Source organism: Acanthopagrus latus, chromosome 21 (assembly GCF_904848185.1).
Source record: "Acanthopagrus latus isolate v.2019 chromosome 21, fAcaLat1.1, whole genome shotgun sequence".
Classification (NCBI taxonomy): domain Eukaryota; kingdom Metazoa; phylum Chordata; class Actinopteri; order Spariformes; family Sparidae; genus Acanthopagrus; species Acanthopagrus latus.
In genome coordinates this window covers 17,993,318-18,008,307 of record NC_051059.1, presented here as the reverse complement: position 1 = coordinate 18,008,307, position 14,990 = coordinate 17,993,318, and the positions used below count along the sequence as shown (strand labels likewise).

General features: G+C 44.7%; 2 protein-coding genes across 2 annotated transcripts in view; one reads left to right on the top strand and one right to left on the bottom strand.

Moving 5' to 3' along the window:
- phlpp1 (PH domain and leucine rich repeat protein phosphatase 1) overlaps nucleotides 1-7,210 on the top strand; it is a 51,165-nt gene extending 43,955 nt beyond the window's left edge. Inside the window, exons 9-17 of the mRNA XM_037083343.1 lie at nucleotides 837-932; nucleotides 1,568-1,723; nucleotides 2,057-2,257; nucleotides 2,887-3,049; nucleotides 3,188-3,318; nucleotides 3,572-3,685; nucleotides 4,160-4,354; nucleotides 4,506-4,734; nucleotides 4,853-7,210. Of these exons, the coding sequence (XP_036939238.1) occupies nucleotides 837-932; nucleotides 1,568-1,723; nucleotides 2,057-2,257; nucleotides 2,887-3,049; nucleotides 3,188-3,318; nucleotides 3,572-3,685; nucleotides 4,160-4,354; nucleotides 4,506-4,734; nucleotides 4,853-6,181 (2,614 nt within the window). The 3' untranslated portion in view covers nucleotides 6,182-7,210. The remainder of the gene's footprint in view (nucleotides 1-836; nucleotides 933-1,567; nucleotides 1,724-2,056; nucleotides 2,258-2,886; nucleotides 3,050-3,187; nucleotides 3,319-3,571; nucleotides 3,686-4,159; nucleotides 4,355-4,505; nucleotides 4,735-4,852) is intronic.
- Nucleotides 7,211-7,533: 323 nt separating this feature from the next.
- Nucleotides 7,534-14,652, bottom strand: si:ch73-40a17.3 (meprin A subunit beta). Its single transcript, XM_037083344.1, has 14 exons — nucleotides 14,500-14,652; nucleotides 14,368-14,386; nucleotides 14,217-14,267; nucleotides 14,073-14,116; nucleotides 13,877-13,955; nucleotides 13,212-13,329; nucleotides 12,915-13,093; nucleotides 12,121-12,339; nucleotides 11,729-11,881; nucleotides 10,284-10,499; nucleotides 9,706-10,173; nucleotides 9,425-9,604; nucleotides 9,018-9,159; nucleotides 7,534-8,045 (listed from the first exon to the last, which is right to left on the bottom strand). Exons 1-14 carry the CDS (start codon nucleotides 14,572-14,574, stop codon nucleotides 7,829-7,831), a joined length of 2,160 nt encoding a protein of 719 aa, XP_036939239.1. The 5' UTR covers nucleotides 14,575-14,652; the 3' UTR covers nucleotides 7,534-7,828.
- Between the last annotated feature and the right edge of the window lie 338 nt (nucleotides 14,653-14,990).

Here is a 14,990-nt window from a genome sequence, read left to right as displayed (position 1 = left end):
CATGCTTGTCTTGAATTTGTTGCGTCTGTTTGGACTGAGATCAAGGTGATAAGAAGCAGCTGTGATTAACTGGACAATGCCCCCCAACAGTTCAGGATTAGCTAATAAGAGACAGTGGGCTCTTAAAGGGCAACTCCACCATTACAGTGTGTTTACAGGTCATAACTAGCACTATTGCATATGTGATAAAAGTAGAATAAAGCCTTTAGTATCCATTATGATTATTTGTTTCTGTCCAGCTGTCCATAATGAGTTCAACATTGTTATAGGAGTGCAATGCCAAAGCAGTGGACTGACTTTTCAAAATCTGGCACCTACGTTACCCACAATGCAATCTGACCACTGAGTAACATCGCTGGAGGCAATTTATTGGATTACACGCAGCTTCCTCTGCAGCCACAAAAGGCTTTAAACTAGTTTTTTCACATGTGCAGTTGTACTTCCCAAGACCTGTGAACGCACTTTACTGTGTAAGATTGGTTACCCTTCAAGCTTGCATTAACTGCAGGCCTGATTTCAGATGCATCTATCCAAAATCCTTTTAAAAAAGTCAGTTTACATCGTGACACGGTTTTAGGACTAATTCCCGCAGCACTCTATTGCCTGAAACGCAACACAGCTGAGATTCGGTAACGCAATAAAGTGGATCTAGATATTACCAAATATGTGGGGAAGATAGACATTTTTTAACCAGAACTGAGGTTGCTAATTCAACTTTTCTAGAACAGGACTGTTGGGAATTCAGACAGTATCCTGCTACGTTATACTCCATGCTAGGCATCCCGCTTTACAAACTGCACATAATTCATCATCATCATCCCCCTCTCCTCCTGCAGGAACCATATGGAGTCCCTGCCAGACTGGCTGTGTGAAGCTAAGAAACTGGAAGTTCTGGACGTGAGCCACAACCTCATCACTGAGCTCCCGGCGCGGTAAGTCTCTCCCCCCTCTCAGCAAACGTGCCTGTAAGCCTGTAAACGGAACGCAGTCCTGCATTATTCTGCCTGCCCTTTTTTGCCGGCCAGTCATCTATCCCCCATAGAGCCTCATAAATCACACCGATAGCCTGTAACCTCCACAGCCTTCGTCTATTCTCTCCCCTCTTTATATAGCCTTTTAGAAGGTCAGCTCAGATGCCTCTTCGCTCTGTCTCGCATCAGCTCTTGTCAACCGTCCCCCCTCCCTTTCCCCTATTTTTAATTTTTCTCTTTCTCTTCCTCTGGTCCCCTCATTGTCTGCTGATTTATTTTTTACCCAATACGTGTCAGAATGATGAATTCCAGCTGCAGGCTCCGCTAGAGGCGCTGCTATTTTCTGTTTTCACATCCTCATCCTCGCCCCCATCCTCCTCCTCCTCCTCCTCCTCATTTCCATGACTGTTTCAGCCCACTTCAATTACAGCCCACTCACTCAAAAAGCCAATTGTGCAGGAAAATGCGTGGAAGTTTTACTCATCTGCATATCTGTCTGTATATTGAAAACACCATTGTACAATCATAATAATCTATACGCTTATCCTCGATGTCCTAGCACTGACCCAACCATCTGTGTGCTCTCTGTGCCCCAGGTTGTTCTGCAGCAACAGTCTGAGGAAGCTGAGTGCAGGACATAACCAGTTGCAGAAGCTGCCTGAAAGAGTGGAGCGCCCTCTGCTGGAGGTTTTAGACGTACAGCACAATCAACTGGTGGAGCTGCCTTGCAACCTGTTCCTCAAATCTGACAGGTAACATTAATCATCAGCCGCAAGTGATTCGTCTTTTATCAGATAACGCACCCGACACCTGACAGGAAGATTAAGCCTGAGGGGAAAACGCAGGTATATATGAAGATGAAGGACAGAAATAATGAGTTGGATTTTAATCGAGGACAAGACATCCAAGGGCAAGGATGACAGGCAAATAAAAAAACAGCCGAGCAGAACTAGGATGGGAGAGGGAGAGGTTGTTAACGGGGGTCACATAGGGACGAATTCGTGCAGAAGTTTGTATTTAAAAGTGACTCATCAATATTTTTCAGGCACAAAAAATGAGTCTGTATTTTCATATTCTTCTTGCAGCATACGATGCGTGAACGCCTCAGCCAACAAGCTGGAGCACCTGCCGCCATCCAGCCTATCAGAGGAGAGCCACAGCATCCTGCAGGAGCTCTACCTGACCAACAACCGGCTGACGGACAAGTGTGTGCCCATGCTAACGGGTCACACACACCTGCGTGTCCTCCACATGGCTTACAACCATCTCCAGACCTTCCCAGCCAGGTGAACAACATACATTTGCTCTTCTCTTTACACACTCACCTGTATTTTACAATTTGGATTCACCTGTTGAATATTTATTGATCTTATTTATACTAAATATAGATTTTTTGGGGGGGCTTATACTGGTATTGATATTTGAGAAAGAACAGTATATTGGTGTATATGTTCATGATTGTGCATTTGCATAGTTATTTAGCAATGATCCTTTAATTTTTTTTCTTCTTAGAATTAAGATTTGTTCTGGGTATTTTATTGTTGAAAGTTTATACAATTGTTTGTGTGTCTGAATTAACTCAAACGAATTGTGTCCTCTGCACTTTTTTACTTGCTGATGACACAAATAACATACAACACGTGCCGAGATATACAAGACATAGCTGTCAGATACGTAACTCGATTTTATTCTGATCTATTTTCTAACTTATTTAGACTATAAGATGTAAGAATATAGTCTGAAATGGTGTCAAAGAGTGTAAGTGGACATTTTTCAAAAGATTCTTTCAACAAAAGTACAAAAATCCAAGAATGTAGTGTAAGGATTTTAACTGATAGATGTCACCCTGATACTTATATAATCCTTTTACATGCAAAACTCTCCTAATGCTCTCCCCTCATTCTTTCATCTTTAGTAAAATGGCCAAGCTGGAGGAGCTGGAGGAGGTGGACCTGAGTGGAAACATGCTGAAGACTGTGCCCACCACCATCATGAATTGCCGGCGGATGCACACGCTCATCGCCCACTCCAACTCCATCGAGGTCTTTCCTGAGGTCATGCAGCTGATGGAGATGAAAGTAAGACAGTAGTAGCAGCGTGTGTAGCAGCGTGTGTAGCAGCGTGTGTAGCAGCGTGTGTAGCAGCGTGTGTAGCAGCGTTATGTATGAGGCCTTCGAGCTTTTACAGTATGTTCACGTCTGCTCCTATGTCTCCAGTGCGTGGACCTGAGCTGCAATGAGCTGACTGAGATCACTCTACCGGAGAATCTGCCTCCGAAACTTCAGGAGCTCGACCTGACCGGAAACCCTCGTCTCAACCTGGACCACAAGACCCTTGAGCAGCTCAAGTATGTCGTTATTTATTCTCCAGTAGTTTCAGTGCAGATCTGACAATATGACTATAACCTACATTTTGGAGTATCATCTTTTTTTTTTTTCCTAATGGTCCAAGTATCACTCAAAATTACTGTCATCCAAACTAATCACTAAACAAAACCAACTTTTAACAAACAGCCTGAATAGATTTCTGTCAATAGCTTGTGTATCTTTATTCTTCTACAACAGTGAGTTGAATCTATTTCATGTTTTGGTGTTTTTCAGTAATATTCGCTGCTTCCGTATCGATCCGCCTCCAACCTTTTCGTCGAGTGAGACATCTGGTGGGCCTGCTGTGTGGAGTCATGGTTACACGGAGGCCTCGGGCGTCAAGAACAAGTGAGTTCAATCAGTCAATGATAAAAAACACACGCAAACAACCGCCATCACAGTGGTCCAGTGAAGCCTCACTAATCCAAACCTCTTGAGAATGTGCATTGTTGAAGCTGGATGACTCAAATGAAGGAAATCTTTAAGAAGTCCTTATTGAAAGCATGAAGCACTTACAATCTTTAGAGCATCTCTTCATGGACTAAATTGGCAATTCCACACTTTAATGTGCATGTTAACGAAGAGATTCAAGCGATTTTTCGTTTCCATTTCCATATGTGTGAGCGATGCTTAAAGGCCCGTCTGCTTTGATCAAAAATGTTCTTTCAGTCCGACAAATCCTAGACGGCATCCATTGTCTCCATTGTTTATTAGTGTGTGGAACAGTCTGATCAATACGAGAACAGAGGAGTTATTATGTCTTTGAAGACCGTATTGTTTCCTCACTGAGACGTCCTGGCCTTCTCTTTGTTTTCTTTCCAGACTGTGCGTCGCGGCTCTCTCTGTGAACAGTTTCTGTGGGAGTCGGGAGGCTCTGTACGGAGTGTTTGACGGCGACAGGAACGTGGAAGTGCCCTACCTTCTGCAGTGCACGATGAACGACGTGTTGGCTGAGGAACTGCACAAGACCAAGAGCGAGGAGGACTACATGACCAACACCTTCCTCGTCATGCAAAGGTTCTAATTTAGCGCATTTTATCAGCTGTCCCCTTTTGTTACAAATCATCCCTCACATGCAGTATTTTAAGATTCAGCACAAGCCATGATCTGCACAGTTAATCCACGGACACTGAATTTTAATTCGACTCCTCTTCTTTTGCCTCCGCAGAAAACTTGGAACGGCGGGGCAGAAACTGGGCGGCTCAGCGGCTCTTTGTCACATTCGCCACGATCCCACTGACCCCGGCGGCTGCTTCACCCTCACAGCTGCTAATGTGGGCAAGTGCCAGGCCATCCTGTGTCGTGACGGAAAGCCGCTGTCGCTGTCTCTGCTTCACAACGTAGGGCTTGAGGAGGAATACCGCAGGATCAGGCAGCACAGAGCTATTATCACTGAGGTAGAGTACCTTGAGAGCATCCCAAGTACATTGAAATCAGTGGGGAGTACATTAACGTGAATTCAATTGTAAATGTGTGCTGCATGAGCACTGAGTTGTTTATGCTCTTTTCCCGCAGGACAACAAGGTGAATGGCGTGACCGATTCCACGCGAATCATGGGCTACTCCTTCCTCTACCCATCCGTCATCCCTTGTCCCTACGTGCAGACAGTCACCCTCACCCCACAGGATGAGTTCTTCATTCTGGGGAGCCGGGGCCTGTGGGATGCTGTGTCTCCCACCGAGGCTGTGGAGGCTGTTCGCAACGTCCCCGACGGCCTGGCTGCCGCCAAGAAGCTGTGCACGCTGGCGCAGGGCTACGGCTGCACAGACAGCCTCAGCGCTGTTGTGGTCCAGCTCAGTGTGAGTGAAGACTGCTGCTCCTGCTGCTGTTCTGAGCCTCCCCAGCCACCACCTAGCCCCGGCTTGGGCCCCTACCCCCCATCGTCCTCTGCCATCAAGGAGCGGCCCTCGGATGGCTCTCTCCCTGTGCCGCCTTCCTCCTGCAGTGAAATCAGCAGCGAGATCAGCACCAGCGAGATGAGCAGCGAGGTAGGCTCCACGGCCTCGTCTGATGAGCCGCCGCAGAGCTCCTTGGTGCTGCTGCACGAGCAGCCCCACCACACTCACATGCACCTGCACCATCAAGCCCATCCATTGTCCCTACAGCACCAGCAGGCCCACACGACCGCCCAGCCCTGCCAGTACCTGTTCCCAGGTTCAGAGCTGCCCTCCGCCCGCAGCTGCTGTGCCCTCCATCCTGCCTGCTTAGCAGGCTCCTTCCAGAGGCAGCTGTCTAGTGCCACCTTCTCCAGCGCCCTGTCTGACAACGGGCTGGACAGCGAGGATGAGGAGCCCATCGCTGGAGTTTTCTCTAACGGGAGCCGTGTGGAAGTCGAGGCGGATGTCCACTGCTTAAAGGCAGAGTCCTCCTCCTCGTCCTCACCCCAAGCATCGTTACCTTCATCCTCCAGCCAGGAGCGCGCCCTGCTGACTCTTCCCCCACCTCCTCCACCTCCTCCACCGCCATGCACCCCAGAGCCCCTGGAGGAAGGGCTCGACATGAGCCTCGGTGAGGCTGAGAATGGCCTGGATAGAGATGAGTCTTGGCAGGGAGTTGGAGCAGGAGGCGGGGACGGAGGAAAGTTGGCAGGCAAAAGGAGGGTTAATGGGTCAGTGGCACGCCAGGAGAAGAGTCACAACCTTATTGAGGTGGCTGCCGACGCTCCCTCTAAGAAGTCCGGGGGTTACTTCACAGCTCCGGCCCAGCCCGACCCAGACGACCAGTTCATCATCCCACCTGAGCTGGAGGAGGAGGTGAAGGAAATCATGAAGCAGCATCAGCAGAGACAGCAGAAGCCGCCTGGGACCGATCAGCCCACAGACTACTACGACACCCCTCTCTGAAAAGCAACACCACCGACGACGGCCTCATCTCCCTCCCAGCTGCAGCATGCACAGACGCCTGCCATCAACCTTTTTCCGCATATGGACACAAACAAATGAGATTCCTCAAGAGGCTGTACAATGCACATGAAAAAGTGTGATCATGCTTTTTCTAAACAGCCTTCCTCGCTCCACACAGCCTCATCATCGACAAAACCATGCACTGTAACCTGCTCCATCTGTTTTCACCCAAGCAATTCATAGAACGACACAAGCAAATGAGCCCTTTAATGATACTCAACCCTCTTGAATAGCCTGTGAACACAGCTCCTGGTGTCCATGGTTGTGCCCTTCTCACAGACAGCGGAACTCTGATTTTTACACTAGACATCCAGCTGAGTATGTAATCAAACACTAGTCTCTTTGCAATAGCATTAGCTCGCCACAACACTTGTTAATATGGATAACGAATTCCATGGTTTGTTTGTTTGTTTGTTTTGTAAGAACTTACCATATCTTTTAATGTGAAAAGCAGTGAAGTTGCTGAAAGAACTTTTTAAAAACAGAGACACATAATCTTTTTATTATCAATGAACTATGTCGAATGGTACACCAGTAATACCACACTTAACTGTTGTAGATAGGGCACTTAAAATACTGTATTTCTTCAGTAAATCATGGCTCTTGGCCCGTAAAATGGCATAGAAATTTTTTGTAGAAATTTTAAATACTAACTCCTAGGAGTTGCATACTCTTTATGGTGACTCAGTCACTTTTACTAATCTTCTCTGAGAGAAATGGTGATTTTTTTTTTTTTCCAATGACTGTAAATAAGAGAAAATGTTGTATACTGATGCTTTTTAAAGGAACTGCGTACCTGTATGTCGGTGAAGGTTTTTAGTGGCGGGGGAGGATGTGAGGTTCACTAAGAGTTTGCTGTTATGGAGGCGTCACCCCCGTTTTTATCCTACAACGTAGACCCACAAATACACATGCACGCACACACACACACACACACACACACACACACACACACACACACACACAAACCCACACGCATACAAATGTACGTATATGTGCAATTGCAGGTCAGAAACAACATTCCATGCAATTTAACTTTCACGGCTGCGATGGTTTGCTCCACTTTGTTTGATTGTGATGTCCTGTAGTCATCACTGTATCTACTGAACACTAATCAGATGGAACTTTGCATGCACGCACGAACACACACACAGACACACACAACCACACATACATGCACACTCAATATTAGTCCCACCTCCCTCCTACAGTAACTGTTATCACCGGCATGACTGTGTCAAGTTCAGTAATACAAACAAATATATCCACAAGGAAAAGAGACAACACAGATGTTCCTGTCTTTGGTATAATAAATTTTAAATTTGTGAATATAAGACATGGTGTCTGGGGTTTGCTTTTTAATAATTCGTATTCACATTTGATTGTAAAAATTGTTCACATAAAACTTTAGAATTACACAATAATCTTATTTACAATAACATTCTTAGTTTGCGTTTTTTCCACTGGATGACCAGAGGGGGGCACTCTCATACAATGTTGTGATCTGAAGTTTATGATGGGTTAGGGTTAACGCTTGAGCTAAACATCTCTGAATCCAAAACCCGCTCTACAAGATATTCAGCATATTCAACAGGTGGCACCAGTGTTTCTCATGATGACACCGTCATCATTGGCACGTTTCTTATACTTCTTCTTCAAACAGATGACAGTGACTAATGTGATGATCAGCATTGCTGCCAGCACAGACAGAGAGGAGGCAAGTGCAAGGGTGGTCTTATCCTTGATGGAGCCCTTGTTCTGACAGCGGTTTCCATAGTACCACCAGTCATCACCCACATCACACCTGGAGAGTGAAGAAAAAGGATGAGAGGGCGAAAAAAATCAGACTTGAACATATTCCCTTACAGCATCTACAGAGTGATGGAAATCTCTTCTGGGGTTTCATCTAGATGAAGTGCATTATTGGAGGGTCAAATAGGTGATACACAAACAAAACTTCTTTCTAATATTGGATGGCAGAAGGCCTTTGGAGGAATAGTTTGACATTTTGTAAACTACAGTGTTTATGCATAAAGTATCCCAAAGCCATACTAGTAAAGTAAAGATATGGTGTAAGAATATAACTTTGATAAAAGTGAAAGTCATCCATGCAAATAGTATTTAAGAAAAGAATGAAAGTACCTGATATATTCTTGCCATAAATGTACAAGTATCAAAAGTAAAAAGTCAATTAAACATATATTTAAATGTATGTATGTATAAACTGTATACTTGGTGTTGGCATTATTGGTCTGTTCAGTTATCAGATCTGATATTCAGCATTTTTCTGATTAGGACCAGTGTTTTTATTAAGGCTAGCTGTTTCCCCCAGTTCCTTTTCTTTATGCTGCACTGTAACATTTCAATTTAGCCTCCCGATTTTTCATTTATTTAACGCTACATAAACATATAAGCTGTTCATATTACATAATGTAGTTAAAGGCTGCATCTGGACACTGGCAAGTATTTTCACCAAAAAAAAAATCTCCTATTAAGACATATTTTATATAATTACAACAATTACTTGTCATTATCTATGATATACCAGCCTTCAGTGATGGGGAATCTGCATGGGGGATTAAAGTTATTGAAAACTACACTGATGAACACTTAAAGCACTTAAGTCAGACAGGACCCTTTTGATTGCACCTCGAGAACCTTAGTAGCCAAATGGTTACACTGCGCGCTGCGTCATCACAACCATTACTGGTTCAATTTCAGACCTCTGTCACACGCCATACCCATCTCTGTCTCTCAGTTTCCAAAGAGCACACACCTGCATTCAGGCATCCCCCCGTCCACCACGCAGACTCCATTATTCAGACATTCCACATTTGAGCAGACGCCAGGGGCTGCAGTGGTGCCGGGGGCGGGGCTTACTGACGGTGGAGGCTGCACCCCTGTCAGATGAGACACATCTGAAGAGGGACAGAAGATGAGAAATTGGTCAAGTGGATCCATGTGGAGGAGCATGGAACAACAGGCAATGATTGTATCGCATGATTGACTGTAGTGTTTTTTTTCTGACAAGAGGGCATTTGAATCATGGATGGTAGAGATGAGTTTATAGCATACTGATGAAGTGATTCATATAATGTCTGACAGGATGAATGGCTTGCTTTTCGGGCATGGTGATTTGATGTCTTTGAACAAAATATCTTTTATGTGATCTGGAGCTTTTACCCTCCATGGTGAGGAGAAAGATGGCGTCTCCTCCTTTTATAAAATCCCTGCTCTTTGCTCTGAGGTGGGTGAGATACACCGGGGTGCCGGCGCCTGGCCCTCGGAAGTACTTGGACCCATCTGTGTCTGTGACCTCGACCCCCACCTTGCGCGGGTCATCCCAGAAAAACTGGTTGGAGTCTGTTGAGAAGGATATTGTTACATTATCACAGCAAAACAGCATTTTTTTATTGTCTGAATTTGTTTTTTTACGTAAAGAACAATTTAAATAGTTTTAACACCTGTTGCCGTCATGTTGGGGTCAGTGGTGACACTGCGCTGGTTAGACATGCGCTTTTGGATGTGTGGGTGCTGGTCCATCAGCATCATGGTGATCTGTTTCCAGGGACATGGCCATGTCTGTCCGGTGTCACCTTCACGGGCCACCAGATGAGCGTAGGCCGACAACTCACCAGGGTAGTCTGCCTTACCGCTGGGGTAGAGCCCCATTTGGAAGGTGTAACCCTCCTTTGAGGTGAACGGGGGGCTGAAGATAGGTGTGTCTGCCGGGGTCTTATCCATGACATCACTGAAGTTCTTCACTCGCCATACAAACTCTGGGCAGGTGGTCTCAGAGAGGTTGATATCATCCAGGGACATTCCTCCTGTCGAGGGCCCCGAACCCTCTTTGGCCCCTTGGAAGACAACGCGGAATTTCTTTTTGGCGTCTAGACTGACGTGGTGCAGCTGCCAAAGCTCCTGAGGGGATCCTGTTACAGCACATCAGGTGAAGCACAGAATTGATCGAACAGCAAGTTGACAATCACTTGAATTCAGAATTGAAATTGTTGTTTTGAGCTCCAGTAGAATTTTAAGTCACCATCTATGGTCTTTATAAGACGTAGTGTTCCACTGAGGTTAGCGCTGTCGTACTCTCGCACGTAGATCTTCAGTGTGTCGCTGGGGCCGGCGCTGTTGTAGTAGAAGAACTGAAGACACTGATATCCTCTTTTGGGGTAAACAAGCCTGCTCTCCAGTAGAGCTGTATCCCCAGTGTTTGCGGTGCCGGTGTTGAAGTGCATAAAATACCCCGAGCCTAAAGATCAGAGTTTCACTTGATTAATAATCTCATACCTCAGCATTATTTCGCTACACTTTGCACAGTGGATGATTAGACGGACCAATAGAACACATAGCAGTGAAACTCTGAAGTCTGTTTCAAAACAACCGTCACGTTCCTTATTGTACACCGAAACAGTTTTTTGGTAGCTCCGGCTCATACTGGCTGTGAAGGGCGCCCCTCCTAGTCAGAACATAAAGGTGCAATATGAAACAATTTGATTTGAAAACAACCAAACCCTACAACCCAAACTGAAGTTATCCTCAGAGGTCAATACAAAAAAAAAACAAAAAACAATTTTGATGTATTTTTGCAGATATTTACAGAGGATACCATGCTAACCAGCTAGCACAGGCCTGTCACAGTCCACAGTCCAGGCCACTAGCTACATGGCTAACTGGACTAACTAGCTACTGGTAGCTACAGCAATTAATGTTCACTCTGGTGATATGCTTTGGTTAGGAGTAGGCTAATTCATTAATGTGAGAGAAGGGGGGCATAATCCTTACTGCTTGATTTGTTTTAAACTGGAAAGAGACAACTTTGTTGCTTCTCCTTATCATTCTGAAGTAAATACTGATTTTACAGTGTAATGGCCTTAAAAAACATGACATCATCTGCATAAAGATTGGTCCTCTATAAACTATGCTAGTCGGCCTGCCACCAGGCTCAATTTATCCCACAAAAATTAAGGCAAAATCAGAAAGTGTAATTATTTTCCCTGATCTCCATCCCCATGTGACAGTGGATCAACTGAATTAACTGTGGATGCTGTACACTGGAAAAGAAAACAAACCCTGCTGATGGAGGAGGCGCCGGTGTTGTGTCAAAGCCTGAACCCCCTCAGTATGTGTTCCTCTGTACCGCCAGGACATGAGAAGGTTCAAAACTGGCAATGAGGGAACTTAATACAAAAAAATTTCTAAATATAAAAGATGCCCACTTGATTTGATTTGGGCTCCTGATGTCTTCTTTGATGATTCATTGCCCACCTACGTAGTTATTGCCCTTGAAACATATTTTGTTGGGGGGGAGCCAGTGCTGAACGAAGCAAAAATTGCAGTAGGCGAAAACTTTATCAATATACATCTGTGAATTATGGGCTTGTGTGTGTTGTTCTTAGATAAACGTGGTAAATGTCTCAACTAATCCGTCAGTGCAAACATTTGTATCTGTCATGTGCATTCCTGAAAGATCATTCTCACCAGTGCATTTGCCCATGTTGGAGTAGTCGGTGCTGGGCCCTCCAGCAGCTGTGGAGACTCTGATCCAGTCTGCCTTATCCCCCGGGCCCTGGATCATACCGCAGATGTTCTCGCGTTCAAAGTCACATGAGTCCAGGAACGTGGAGCCTTTTGCTGGAAGACGTTTCATAAACACATTCACAGGTGTGAGACTTTGAACCTCTATAAAGCGGTTGCGCAATAAAGAGAAATCCACTCAATTGCTCATCCACACTTTTCCACGTGGCATGAAATAAGAAGATAAAGCATCTGACTGACAGCTGATATTAACTGAACTATTAATCTATTAACTATTAATCATAATTAGCTGACAGAGCACTTCTTCCTGACACGTGTTGGTGGTTGACGCTTACTGCAGTTGTAGAGGCGGTGCAGCTTGAGCAGGTCGCTGTCACTGAACTCCATGCGCTGGCCGATGACGTCACTGAAAGCGGGGATCTTGGTAACGATGGTGGGCTCGGTGCCATTGCGGAAGGCGTTTTTACTGTAGTGCATCATGGATCCGTAGTCGTAGGGCACGCCCAGGGAGCTTGAGGTGGTGTCATCGTAGGTGTTAAAGTTGTGCTCCTTCCCTGCAGATCGGATGTATGCAGAGGTGTCGGCGAGGTTTGAATTCAATATCGCATCGTCTAATTCCATTCCTCAAACGTGGGACTTGTAAAAGTTGCTTATTAACAGTTGACAGTTGTAAAACGATTAAAAAAAAATACTGCTGACATATCCAAGCCCTCTTTAATCACACTTTGATTTGACGATTTGTTGAGCATAGGTCAATGCTACTCATACACGAAGTGTGATATTCCTTTATTTGCTGATAATATCTTTAGTTTATCTTTTGTTCAGATAATGCAGGCAGGCTAACAACACATGCACATGTTTATCACACAAGCAATAAATCAGTAGCTGCATGAAGTGCTCTCCATTGAGTCCTGGAAAACAGGCCTCTTGAAAAACTGCGTGAACTGAAGTGATTATTCTGATTGATTAGAATGTGAACTTTGTGAAAAGCCTTTCAATCTGACATGCAAGTGGATGTCATGAAGTAAGCACGGCATGGAGTGATAAATGATATGAGGGAGCATGAATGAAAAAAAAAAAAAAAGAATTATAATTCAGCTGGCTGAGACGCAGCAAAGAGGTTCAGTACCCTCTGAGATGCGGTCCCACATGATTTCGACGTAATCGTCGCGGTCGGCCCTGGACTGCTCATGCCAGAAACCAAGAGCGTGAAGGAACTCGTGTTCGATGGTGGCGATGCGGTCACAGTTTTTCCCTATTGACAATCTCTGCTTCCCAACTTTACGGTTTCCAACAGAGGAGAAGCAGCTTTTGAAAGGAAAAGAAAAGAAAACAACACGGTGTATACAACGCATCAGTTCTTGAGAAATTACAGCTTGTCTGGCCATCTGGTCGCACGAAGAAAAGATGAGGTTTTTGTTCCTACCCACTCCCTTTAAAGATGGAGATGTAGTTTTCCTCTCCGCTCCAAGGCTTGAAGTCGATGCAGGTCTTGAGCCGGTACTGCTCGAAGGCCTTCAGAATCACACCTTTGGCATTGATCTCTGCAGAAAAAGAAGACGTATCAAAGGTGGAAAAATATGTCTTCCAAATTCCCTTTCAAGATCGATCACGGTGCAGCGTAAATTCATAAAAGACCTATTGAGGCGGAGGATTACCTCCATGGGCCCCACATGTAAGTGGCTGAACATCAAACATAGTATAGACCCAGTGGCGCACGTGTTACACGTCTTCTCAACTGACGTCTCTGAGGTGAATTTGAGTCAGTGCGGGTTGATATGTACAGTAACGGAAAACAAGGTTGCACCACTGAGATACAAAGTTGCTAGTAACAACATGCACTCAAAGAGGAAGAATGTCACTGTCACTGCTATATAATGGTATAATTCCATTATTTCTGATGCGATGAGCTGCGGTTTAACATTCAATTCATAATATTTTGATATGTAAAACTTGACATGAAACTTAACTATGAAATGAAAATACTGAAGTTATAACACCTGCAGTTAATGCCCAGCACTGCCAGCACTAGACAAATAAAGGTGAATGTTTTGTATAAGTCCATCTGTGTTCCCCAACAGGCTGTCTTACCCAGGTCATCCTCCATGTAGTATGGGATCGTCTTCGGCCACCTGTACTGATCCCCAATAATGGAATTCCGTGTTTGCGTCTGTGGCATTCGATGAAAGCAATCACAAAGATTGGAACAACATAATGAGGTAACGGTAGGTGGTGAAAACTAAATTGCACAGGAAAGGATGAAAAAAAAGCAGTTAAATTAACATACCTCATCAAGCACGATGTCTCCCTCCACAAGATTCAGGCCTGCCTCTGTGGAGACCAACCACAAAAAACATTGGTTTATAGGTTTATATATATATAAAAAAACAAGTCTGGACACTTTTGTATATTTTCCCTACTTTTTACACACCTTCGTTGATGTCAAAAATGTCGAGATCCCTTCCACCATCGACATCATAGTCTGGGTGAGTGGATATGACAAACAAATGTGAAGACACTTAAACTTAAAGCGACAATAGGTTTAGTCTTAACCATTCTTGGGTGAAAAATCAACCACTTACCTGGTAGTTTTGCTCTGGGCTATACAAAAGACAATTAAAATGTAAACGTTATTGAAGTGTATAAAGTTCATGTCAATGTTTTCTTGCATTCTCACGACAGTATCTTAACAAAACAAACACACGTTTTCTCACCGAGCAAAGGGTAGAGCCACATAAGAGGAGGACGATGTGAAGAACGAGTCCACCAGTAGATTTTCTCCCCGCCATGTCCTAACAGTGTCCCTCTGCCTGGGACAGTGCGCTTGACACCTAATGAGCTCTGACAGACGCTCAGAAGAAAATTGGAGAGAAGCATACAGGGAAATAAAATAAAAGACACGTGATTACAGGTTGATAATTGACAGAGGTGTGAAGGGTCTGAGTTATAGAGCAACTTCAATCCTCTCTATCTGCTCACACATCTTTACACATTTGCAGATTACGGCATGGCGCAGTGAGTCGACAGCCACAGAGCCTGCTGAGCTGCCAGAGAAGGTAGTAACGTGCTTCATCTGCCTGGAGTCCAACAAGATCCACTTTGAGTACAATCTGAAACTGTAATGTTTTGTTTTTATGGAACCCTTTCGTGGTTATTACAGTGATAAACTGATGCTGTTTGGAAAATACAGTCCCCATCTTTGCAG

Bases quoted from the DNA above. Each gene is read 5' to 3' on its own strand.
- si:ch73-40a17.3 (XM_037083344.1), bottom strand. From the start codon at position 14,574: ATGGCGGGGAGAAAATCTACTGGTGGACTCGTTCTTCACATCGTCCTC. The intron at 10,174-10,283 runs GTGACTTAAAAT...GTGCTGTAACAG, and splicing joins TCTTATAAAGACCATAGATG to GATCCCCTCAGGAGCTTTGG. The intron at 9,605-9,705 runs GTGTTAAAACTA...CCTTCTCAACAG, and splicing joins CCCCAACATGACGGCAACAG to ACTCCAACCAGTTTTTCTGG.